The sequence below is a fragment of the Terrapene carolina genome, unplaced genomic scaffold (genome assembly GCF_002925995.2).
Source record: "Terrapene carolina triunguis isolate 2854851 unplaced genomic scaffold, T_m_triunguis-2.0 Scaffold508, whole genome shotgun sequence".
In the NCBI taxonomy this organism is placed as follows: domain Eukaryota; kingdom Metazoa; phylum Chordata; order Testudines; family Emydidae; genus Terrapene; species Terrapene triunguis.
The window spans coordinates 558812-570364 of record NW_020664859.1 but is presented as its reverse complement, the minus strand read 5'-3'; the positions used below and the strand labels follow the sequence as shown (position 1 = coordinate 570364).

The window sequence follows — 11553 nt, the reverse complement described above, 5'->3', positions numbered from 1 at the left end:
CACTCCTCGGGCCCTGGAGTTTATATAGCTTGTTGAAAAAGGTTGAGGACCCCTGCCCTATGCTATACAGCAGGAGTTGGCAACCTTTCAGAAGTGATGTGCCGAGTCTTCATTTATTCACTCTAATGTAAGGTTTTGTGTGCCAGCAATACATTTTAACGATTTTAGAAGGTCTCTTTCTATAAGTCTATAATATATAACTAAACTATTGTATGTAAAGTAAATAAGGTTTTTAAAACGTTTAAGAAGCTTCATTTAAAATTAAATTAAAATGCAGAGCCCAGTGTGAGTGCCACTGAAAATCAGCTTGCGTGCCACCTTCGGCACGCATGTCATAGGTTGCCTACCCCTGCTATACAGATTTCATGGGGGAGACCAGCGTTTCTCAAATTGGGGGTCCTGACCCAAAAGGGAGTTGCGGGTGGGTGTCACAAGGTTATTTTAGGGGGTCGTGGTATTGCCACCCTTACATCTGTATTGCCTTCAGAGCTGGGCAGCTGGAGAGCGGTGGCTGTTGTCCGGGTGCCCAGCTCTGAAGGCAGTGCCCCACCAGCATCAGCGCAGAAGTAAGGGTGGCAACACCATACCATGCCATCCTTCTGTGCTGCTACTAGCGGCGGCTCTGCCTTCCGAGCTGGGCTCCCGGCCAGCAGCTGCCGCTCTCCAGCTGCCCAGCTCGGAAGGCAGCGCTGCCGCCAGTAGCAGAGCAGAAGTAAGTGTAGTACTGCAACCCCCCCCCCACACACACACACAATAACCTTGCGCCCCCACCCCCAACTCCTTTTTGGGTCAGGATCCCTACAAGTACAACACCGTGACATTTCAGATTTCAATAACTGAAATCATGAAATTTATGATTTTTAAAATCCTATGACCATGAAATTGACCAAAATGGGCCGTGAATTTGGTAGGGCCCTACACATGACATTCTCATAAGCAAATTAGGGAAATGTGATCCAGATGAAATTACTATACAGTGGGTGTACAACTGGTTTAAGAAATATACTCAAAGAGTATTTATCGATGGTTCTCTGTCAGACTGGGAAGGGCATATGTAGTGGGTCCCCCTGTGGAGAATATGCTTATAAAATTTGTGGGTGATACCAATCTGGAAGGGCTTGCAAGCACTTTGGAGGACAGGCTTAGAATTCAAAACAAATTGACAAATTGGAGAATTGGTCTGAAATCAACAAGATGAAATTTAATAAAGGCAAGTGCAGAGTACTTCACTTAAGTAGGAAATATCAAATGCACAGCTACACAGTGGGGAATAACTGGCTAGGTGGTAGTATTGCATAAAAGGATCTGGAGGTTATAGTGGATCACAAATTGAATATGAGCCACCAATGTGATGCAGTTGTGAAAAAGGCTAATATCATGCTGGGTATATTAACAGGAGTGTCGTATGTAAAAGACGTGGGAAGTAATTGTCCCACTCTACTCGGCTCTGGTGAGGTCTCGACAGGAGTACTGCATTCAATTCTTGGCATCATGCTTTAGGAAAGATGTGGACAAATTGGAGGGAGTCCAGAGGAGAGCAACAAACATGATAAAACCTGTTGTATGAGGAAAGGTTAGAAAAATTGGGCATGTTTAATCTTGAGAAAAGATGACTGAGGGGGGGACCTGATAACAGTTTTCCACTATGTTAGGGGATATTATAAAGAGGATGATCAGTTGTTCTCCATGTCCATTGAGGGTAGGACAAGAAGTAATGGGCTTAATCTACAGTAAGGGAGGTTTAGATTAGATATTAGGAAAAACTTTCTGACTATGAAGGTAGTTAAGCTCTGGAACAGGCTTCCAAGGGCGGTTGTAGAATCCCCATCTTTGGAACTTTTTATGCCCAGGTGGGACAAACACCTGTTGGGGATGGTCTCTGTTTACTTGGTCTTGCCTCAGTGCAGGAGGATGGACTAGATTACCTCTCAAGGTCCTTTCCAGCCCTAAATTTCTATGATTCTATAAGAACTGAGAATTACTGTTGTTATTATTTATTTATTTATTATGCCAACTTAGCAAAAAACATAATAGCTAGATGCAGGGCAGCCGAGTTCAAAACAGTGAGCAGAGCGGTCACGATGGGCATTGTGGGATACTGGGTGAGGCCAGTTCTGGTGATATAATGAATGGCAGCGTCTATGCTGACGCTTTGTCGCTTTAACTTCGCTGCAAAAAGTTCAATGCCTTTCGTTGAGGGGGTTTTATTTTTTCAGCAAAACAGCAGAGTTTTGCCACGAAAAGTAGCTTTGTAGAGTGTACACCTCCCCTGTTTTGTCAGCAAAAGCTGCCTTTTGTTGACAAAACAGTGTAGTGTAGACAAGGCTTAAGTCACATTTTTAAGGTGATTTACAAACTTAAATCTCATTGAAAGTCAATGGGATTTAGGACTCTAAGTCATTTGGGCGTTTTTGAAAATGTACCCCTTGACTTTACTCTTTTGTATTAGCTTGTTTTTGCTACTGGAACATCTTGGTGCATCAAAGATGTGTGTAGTGTGTCTATTGCAAACCTATGACTTTTTGCTTGGGGTGTTGGTAATTCTATTTTCTTTTGAATTTGTTCTTTGAATCTGTGCTCCCTAGCTTTTAAATTCTTGTACATTTTCATCTATATTGGAATGTGTCCTGGATGTTTAGGATATATGTTATGTCCAGTGTATATATCGCTACGGCTTAAATGATTTTTCTCACCACCCCCTCCAAAAAAAAAAAAAAAAAGAGAGAAGCAGCAGCAGTAGCAGGAGCAGAAAACTGCCTATAGTAGCACATGCCAAATTGCAAAATATATTTATGGGCTTGTTTACACTACTCATGCTAATCTGGTTTTTAAACACAATTCGCAGTTTTAATATAGGCAAGGCCAGGATGCTTCTGGCCCTCTTTGTTTCAGGTTTGGATAGTGTCTTTCTGTGTTTGCATCATTTAAAGTGATTTTTATATCAGGGGAGAAAAAAAGTACTGTCTAGAAAAGAACACTTCAAGCAAGTTCATATGTTGTGTTGACTTAAAGGCCTTTCTTTTGTTTCAGCTCTCTGTCCGAATGTCATAAATCAGCGGCACCTAGGATCTCTGAAATATCTCTTCTACAAGAGGTTTGTTGAGGTATGTTTGTACAATGTATGTATGGATTTATTTTTGTTGTGATTTGAACAATATAATAGAGATGCTGGAAACATAAGGTTGGTATGCAAGCAGAGTGTAGTCATGCTGTAGTGATACTGAAAGGCATTGAGACTCAAATCTCTGTTACGAGTGCTTGGACTGAGATATTATAGACTGATAAATCTAGTGCAGAATTATGGGTATATTTTATTATACTATTATATTTATGATAGGGACCAGTCCTGCAAGGCACTAAATGCTGTCCACTCCCACTGACTTCAGTGGCAGTTAAGGGTGTTCAGTAAACTGCAAGAGGTGCTCTCCCAATCAACGGTTTGGGTCTCAAGGAGGACAGAATTGATCCACCGTGTTTGGCAGTGTAGTCATCCTAAGTACATTAACAAAAACAAGGCCGGTGTTCAGGGGAAGGGTACCTTCCATTTGTCCTGTGCAAAGCTCATTAATTCCCTGAATATAAGCACACTCATGTTTTAGAGGGCCGCTTCTCCGTAGTACCAATGTGAACATTTTTTGCAGTATTCAGTCGCTCAACAGCAGCCTGAATAGGCATGGAGGCTTCTCCTGTGTTTCTGGGAGATTGTGTTGGTTGTGCTAAAAGCATCATGAAATTTAAGTATTCTGTTGCTTTACTGAGTTCAGCAATGTCTCAGTTTTCAGCAGTCTTACCTACCTGTGCAGTTGGAAGTTATCTGTAGTTTTGCACCCACTACAAAGTAGGTCTGGTTGGATTATCTCTATTTTATAAGGTATATGAGGAGTTTCAGTATGATCTGGATAGGATTCTGTGTGGCCTTCATATTGTAAGTGCAGATTGAGGTTTGGATAAAAGTCTTGTGCTGTCCTCAAACATTTCTCTGAATTAACTAAGCAATATTTTTCTAATGTGCCCTTCATGATGATATATGAGAACCCAGAGATTTTCAGTGCATACCAGATTGCATTCCTATGTCATAAATGCTGTCTGTGTGTTAAATTTCCACTTGGTGTGTATAATATGCTTTAAAAACATATTTTAGAGATTTTTTTTGTCTTTTCAGAAAACCATGACTCAGGAGAATTGGGCCGATCATGTTCAGGTGAGTGTGAAATGCTCCCTTACCACTTTTTTAAGGTTTCTTTGTGTGGACCTCATTTTAAGACCATTTAAAAATATCCCACTCTGGTGTTAAAAGCATTTGCAATATGTTACACTAGTACAGCTTTTTAGCTTTGTCAGAACTGCCTACACACATGTGGCACAATTGTGTGTGTAGAGGGGTATGTATGTGTCTATGCATTGGCTTTTAAAAACTTGCCATTTTTACCTAGGGTAAATAAGTAAGATTACTGTGGTCTTCTCTTGTGATTCTCTGTACTTACTGTAGGAAACACGCTGAACACTGCAAATACTGAGGTTATCTAGTTACAGATACTTATTTAATTATCTAAAGCAACTGTCAAGGGCCACCAGTAAACACAGTCAGAAAATCATCTTCTTTGTCCTGAGAATTTTCAGCAGGTTTACTATATAAATGTAAGGTATTTATGGTTTCTGGGTCTCATGGTACAGTAGAAAGTAATGATTCAAACATCATTAGAGCAGGGGCGGGAAGAGGCAGGGTGGGGGCTTGCGGGAAGTGGTGGAGTAGGGGCGGGCCTGGGGAGGAGGAGGGGTCGAGCACCCCGCCCCCGTGTAGAGTGGGAGTCAGTGCCTATGCATCTCTAGCTCTGTAACCAGATTATGAAGGGTCTAAAGATGTGGTAGATGGAAAGGAGCTGCTGGAGTTTCCCTGACTCTGCCACCTCAGGCCTTGACTACACTACACAGTTTTGTCAACAAAAGTCAGGTTTTGTTGACAAAACAGTGGAGGTCTATACACAACAATGCTCCCCCTGCCGATTTAACTCTCCTGCTACGTCGACATAATAAAACCACCTGGATGAGTGGCATAGAGCTTTTTGCGACTAAGTTAGAGCGATGCAGTGTCATTGTAGACAATGTGCTTGCTCGTGTCGCCCTAAGTGGCCTCCAGGAGCTGTTCCACAATGCCCATCATGATTGCTCTTGTCAGCAGTTCCTACTATGCTGCCCTGCAGCCAGGTACACAGGCATGCACCCCTCTCCCTTTAAAACCCCAGGAATTTTTGAAATTCCTCATCATGTTTGCTTGGGGTGGACAGCTCACATTGCATCTTCCCAGCTGTCCATGCCAGCTTTCCCCAGCAAATGCGATCCCGCCTGGAGTACACTGGAGTTGCTGGATCTGTTGGGTCTGTGGGGAGAGGAGACTATGCAGTTGCAGCTCTGATCCAGCCGTAGGAACTTGACACCTATGAGCAGATTGCTCGTGGCATGGCATGAAAAGGACATGCAGCAATGCCATGCTAAGATCAAGGAGCTGAGGCAGGCATATCAGGAAGCAAGGGAGACCGACCGTCCCCCTGGCTTGGTGCTGAAAACATGCTGCTTCTACAAGGAACTGCATGCCATCCTTGGGGGTGACCCCACCTCCACCCAAGAGCCTCGTGGATACTTTCGGGGGACTGGAGGCAGTGGCCAGCAGAGTCAACCCTGTGGATGAGGAGGTTGAGCTGGAGAAGGACGTGCGACAGGCAACAGGCTCGTCTGGTGGTGTGGCGAGCCAGGGCCTCTTTTTAACTCCGGATGGGTCTAGCCAGTTCCAGCAGTCTGGCTCTGATGTGCTTGAAGCAGGAGAGGGAGCTCTGGTAAGTACTCATTTTTCTTTGGTACTGCACGGTGACATGAAGTAGAGGAGTCCTTTATTTTGTTACATGGTGCATATGGGATTGAAATTAACAACACTAGATATTGTTTGCACCTGCTTTGCATTCCCCTGTGCAGCTATGCAGTGGAGGCCCTGCAGAAAAGATTGTTAATGTACTCCGAGATCTCTTGGAAATTTTGCACGGAGATTTCTTGGAAACTTTCCTGCAGGTACTCTGCAATCCTCTGCCGAAGGTTCCTTAGCAGAGCTGCTGTGTTTCTTCCCCCATTGTAGGAAACTTTGCTGCGCCAATCAGCATTTACTTCTGTAGAAACCAAAGCAGCACACAGGCAAGCAGCATGCGGACCTGGTCTGAAGCCACACGCATGCAGGAGATGCACCCTTGCATCTTCGGTTACCCTCAGTAGTGTGATTTCAGCTTCGATCACCCCCGCCTGTGGAAAATGGTGTCAGTATTAAGAATAGTGTCCCTAGGCGCTTGTACTGATCCCCTTCTGAAGCCACCCAGACCCTTTGTCCCACCTTCTCTCCCCCCCTCACCATGTTTAGTTCTCAGGCCGTGCTTCATGCTTGCCAAGGGAAAATGAGACAGAGGTGTGTGTAACTTTTATGATTCAAGACTCTGAGTGCACATGCAATACTGACTGTGTATTGTTTCTTTTGCTTCTGCAGATGTGCCTTTGAGGGCCAGCTCCTACACACCGGTGGAGTGCCTCTGTCAGATAAGGAGGCAAATGAGGAGGAGTAAGGAGGACATGTTTTGAGAAGTGCTGCAATCATCTGATCAGGCTGATAGCAAGCACAGAGCATGGAGACAGACAATAAATGAAAAACTAGAAATAGATAGCCAGGAGACGAGACGGGGCAAGGGCAGATAATTGAGGTCCAGGAGAAGACAATAAAGCTCATAGAGGACCAATCAGAGATGCTCAGGTCCCTGATTGTGCTGAAGTTGGAACACATGCATGCTTGACTCCCCCTACAACCCTTACAGAACTGCTTTCTATGCCTTCCCCAAACTCCCCACACACATTCCTCACATGTTCCCAGCCCATCACAGTATCCCTGGCACTTCACCCCTAGGGACATTTTCCATAACGACAACTGGACTTACACACAGCTGTGAGATCCTCATTTCTGAGAGTGCTACTCACTGTCATGTCCCTTGTAAGAAATGTTAATCTGTGTATTGCTGTTTAATAAAAATTTAGTCTTACAAAGACAATGATTCTTTATTTTTGACCTACACAGGGCAGTTTCAGCAGAAATTCATACACAGTGGCAATCAGCACATTTTCAAACTACAATTAATGCTCAGGCAGGAATCATTACAAGGGTCATTCAAGGTGGCAAGTAAACAGTGCCTGGCTGCATGTATTACAGCAAGACACATTACTGTCAAAATGCTGCTTCAAAACCTCCCTGATTCGAATAGCCTTCCATTTAGCCCCCCCTACTAGCCCTGGTGTCTGGGCGCTCAAAATCAGCTGCCAGGTGATACAGATCAGTGTTCCACCCCTGGGGAAACTTTTCCCCCTTGACTCCATAAATATTATGCAGAGCACAGCAGGCTGCTATGACCATGGGAATATTTTCCTCATTGAGGTTTAACCTGCCAAAAAGGCAGCACCAGCGACCCTTTAATCTGCCAAAATGCACATTCTACAGTTATTCTTCACCTCCTGAGCCTGTTGCTGAAGTGCTCCTTGCTGCTGTCAAAGTTTCTGGTGTGAGGCTTGATGAGCCACGAGAGTAAGGAGTAGGCTGGGTCTCCCAGGATCACTATGGGCGTTTCCACATCCCCTAGTGGAATCTTCTGGTCTGGAAAGAAAGTCCCTGCATGCAACTTTCTATATAGGCTGATGTTCCTGAAGATGCATGCGCCAAGCACCTTCCCTGACCACCCCGCATTGATGTCAGTGAAATGACCCCAGTGATCCACTAGCGCCTGCAATATCATAGAGAAGTATCCCTTTCTGTTGATGTACTCTGTCACAACATGGCCTGGGGCCAAAATTGGGATATGCGTGCCATCTATCCCCTTGCCGCAGTTGCTGCAAAGCCATCCGCTATTTCCTGCACATTGCCCAAAGTCACAGTCCTTTGCAGCAGAAGGCGATTAATGGCCATGCACACTTCCATCACCGCAACCGCCCACAGTGGACTTCCCAATTCCAAACTGATTCACAACTGACCAGTAGCAGTCCGGAGTTGCCAGCTTCCACACAGTGATTGCCACTCGCTTTTCCACTGTTAGGGCAGCTCTCATTTTGGTGTCCATGTGCTGCAGTACAGTGGTGAGCTTCGCACACGGTTCAAGGAAGGTGGCTTTGGGCATACAAAAGTTGTGCAGTCATTGTTTGCCATCCCAGACCTGCATCACAATCCCACCACTTAGTGCTTGTTTCCAGAGCCTGGTAGCGATGGTCCAATGTGTGTAGTTGCTCCGTGAATGCCAACATCAATCTTGAATTGTTTCTTTCCATGGCACACAGCAGGGCAGGCACCACGGATTCCTGTTCAGATTCACAGCTCATGAAATACTGCAGGATCAGCCATGTTGTGTTCATAATGCTTATCACAAGACTGGTGAACAGTGCAGGATCTGTGCTTTCAGGCAGAGACGGCAGGTGCAAAGTTTACAGGGGTAGTTGAAAAATGTCACAAAATGTAGTTGGAAGCCCTTGGAATTATGGGATGGAAAAAACTGCCTCATGAGGCAGTGATCCCACCCCCATGATGCACTGCAATCCATTCCCAGAACTCCTAGTGGGAGAAAGTGGCGATTTGAACAGTGGGATGGCTACCCATGGTGTGCTGTTCATTCTGTCAGTGCTAGAGCACCAACTGTGGACATGCTCCACCAACACAAGGGGAGCGCTGTGTGAACATGCACAAGCGATGTAATTACAGTGGTTTATGATTGTCAACGTAACTTAAGTCGGCTTAACTCTATAGTGTAGACATGGCCTCAGTTACCTTATCTTGTAATGCCCTCAGTCAGCAAGGTATATAAGCATGCGCCTAATTTTAAACATGTGAGTGTTCCCCTTTACTTCAGTGGGCTTACTCAGATGCTGAAAGTTAGACATGCTCAAATACCTTGCCGAATCAGAGCCTGATGAAAGATTAGCAATGGGTTGGTAATCATCATCTTTGCAAAAACCTCTGAATTCATGTTTGTATTTGAAATGAAGGTATCTTCAGTGATACTTGTTAAACCCAATATTATTCATGTCTTTGTTTCCATTATCTAACATTGACATATAGAAAAAAGTTGGTATAAAATTACAAAATGTATCAGCCAGTTCATGGAGAATGTGTGCATTACATATACAGTCTCATTGAAGGATTGTACCTACTCCAGGAGCTGAGACACCTACCAGTACCATAGCAGAATCTATCTTTGTACATCAAGAGTTAAATAAGGCCTCACTAAATGATGAATGTAGCCAGGAGTTTCTTTGTACGTCTCTAAACTAGAGGATATGCAAATGCTGTACTGTCTGAATCTAGAAGGAAATGTATGCATTGGTTTCTGCAGCCAATTTATATCTTTCTGACAACTAAATAATAATCACAGCAGTACTGCTTAACCATGCCTGTTATCAGCCCTGACTCTTATGGTTATCAGTGATTACTGTCTTTGGCATCACATTAAAGAAGCTAGAGTGTGTACCCGTACTTCTGAAGGGAAACCTAAATAATCCCACATGTAGATATGCTTCTGTTTCACAGTGCCAACAACACGACTGCACTAAACAAAGGAAAGGTCAAAGCAGCAATGTGCTCCATGCATGTTTCAGAAATCCTGTTTTCTGTATTGTTATTCTTGGGAGATTTTTCAGCACAAACTCAAGAGTTGTCACTGGCCCCTTCTAAACATTGGAGGTTTGACTAAATGAATTTTTTCACACAAAGTATCTGCTTTCAATATGTCATACAGCAGGGCCAGAGAGCAGCAGGAGAGTGGTAGATGGGAGGTGTATAAACCCTAGGATGATCAAGGCCTTATTCCTTACTACAGGGTAATTGGAGCACCTGGAGCCAATTAAAGCCCCACCCAAGACCTAATTAAAAAAACCCTGCTTCAGTCAGACAGAGTGGGAAGGAGAGCTGACTAGAGTTTGGAGGAGTATTGTTGTTAACCAGTCACACAGAGGACTGAGGGAAACCCTACCCAAGGGAAGAGAGGATAAGCAGCCCACAACGCTGAAGGGGCTGGGCCCCGGAGCAGGAGAGCGGACCTGGGCCCCTTCCCTGCTCCCCTCTCCCTCCCACCGGGTCACTAGCGTAGCCCACAACACACAAGAATAGGGGCAAGGGGTGGCGCCCTGACCCACCACACCAAGAAAAAGTGCAGGACCCACCATAGTAGCATCGGCCATTTGCCACACATGGAAAATTTTGACTTTTTGTTGAAAAACAACACACACATACTGAAAATGTTTGACTGAAAATTTAAATTTGGGTTTGCTGCTGCAGTGCTACATGGGAGATGGAGTTCAGGTGCCTCCTCCACAGGGGCCAGGCTCCACAACCTGATTATATCTCTCATGATACACTGAGCAGCGCAGCAAGGGGGAGACTGTTGCATAACAGGTGATACAGTCTAGACAAAGAGCCTACAGGAGAATTAGGGCATGAGGCATCTGGACTATGACTCCCAAGAGGCACAACAGCGACATTTCTGAATTAACCAAAAATTACTCCCTTCTCTTCATGTGTCATTATATAATGCCTGCATCATAAGAAGTGAGGTTATTTACCCACGAAAGCTTATGCCCAAATAAATCTGTTAGTCTTTAAGGTGCCACTGGACTCTTAGTTGTTTGTGTGGATACAGACTAACACGGCTACCCCCTGATACTTGACACCATGCCAGGCACTAAATTTAGCTGTATGGAGTGGAAATCCATCAACCTCAACAAAAAACTCGCACAGATACAGACAGACATCATTTTCCTCTCCAAGTGCAAACAGATGGACATCATATGTGACAGACCCAGACCAGTGGGGTACAGGAGTCTGGTAGAGGGCAAATATACTGGTCACGGGATGAGTAGTTTTCTGTTCCCTGAGTGACCAGAGCAGGGGCTGCACTAGAGTAATCAGGAACCTGCTAGAACCAGTTAAGGCAGGCTAATCAGGGCACCTGGGCTTTAAAAAGGAGCTCACTTCAGTTTGTGGTGCGAGTGTGAGGAGCTGGGAGCAAGAGGCGCAAGGAGCTGAGAGTGAGAGGGTGTGCTGCTGGAGGACTGAGGAGCACAAGTGTTATCAGACACCAGGAGGAAGGTCCTGTGGTGAGAATAAGGAAGGTGTTTGGAGGAGGCCATGGGGAAGTAGCCCAGGGAGTTGTAGCTGTCATTCAGCTGTTATAGGAGGCACTATAGACAGCTGCAGTCCACAGGGTCCTGGACTGGAATCCGGAGTAGAGGGCGGGCCCAGGTTCCCCCCAAACCTCCCAATTGACCTGGACTGTGGGTTCTCCCAGAGGGGAAGGTCTCTGGGCTGTTCCCCAACCCACATGGTGAATCTCTGAGGCAAGAAAATTCTCCAATAAGCACAGGACCCACCAAGATAGAGGAGGAACTTTGTCACACTGGTGTCAAGAGTGGGATCTTGGGGTGCACAGCGCGGTGGAAGAAGGAGGGTGATTTAAACAAAAAACAAAAAAAAAGGGAGAGGGTTTATTTTTTTTT

At 45.0% G+C, this 11553-nt stretch overlaps 1 protein-coding gene across 1 annotated transcript in view; it reads left to right on the top strand.

Moving 5' to 3' along the window:
* Positions 1-11553, top strand: part of EXD3 (exonuclease 3'-5' domain containing 3) — a 313193-nt gene that overhangs the window by 192771 nt on the left and 108869 nt on the right. The window contains exons 10-11 of the mRNA XM_029913175.1: positions 3031-3104; positions 4163-4201. Coding sequence (XP_029769035.1) covers positions 3031-3104; positions 4163-4201 — 113 coding nt within the window. The remainder of the gene's footprint in view (positions 1-3030; positions 3105-4162; positions 4202-11553) is intronic.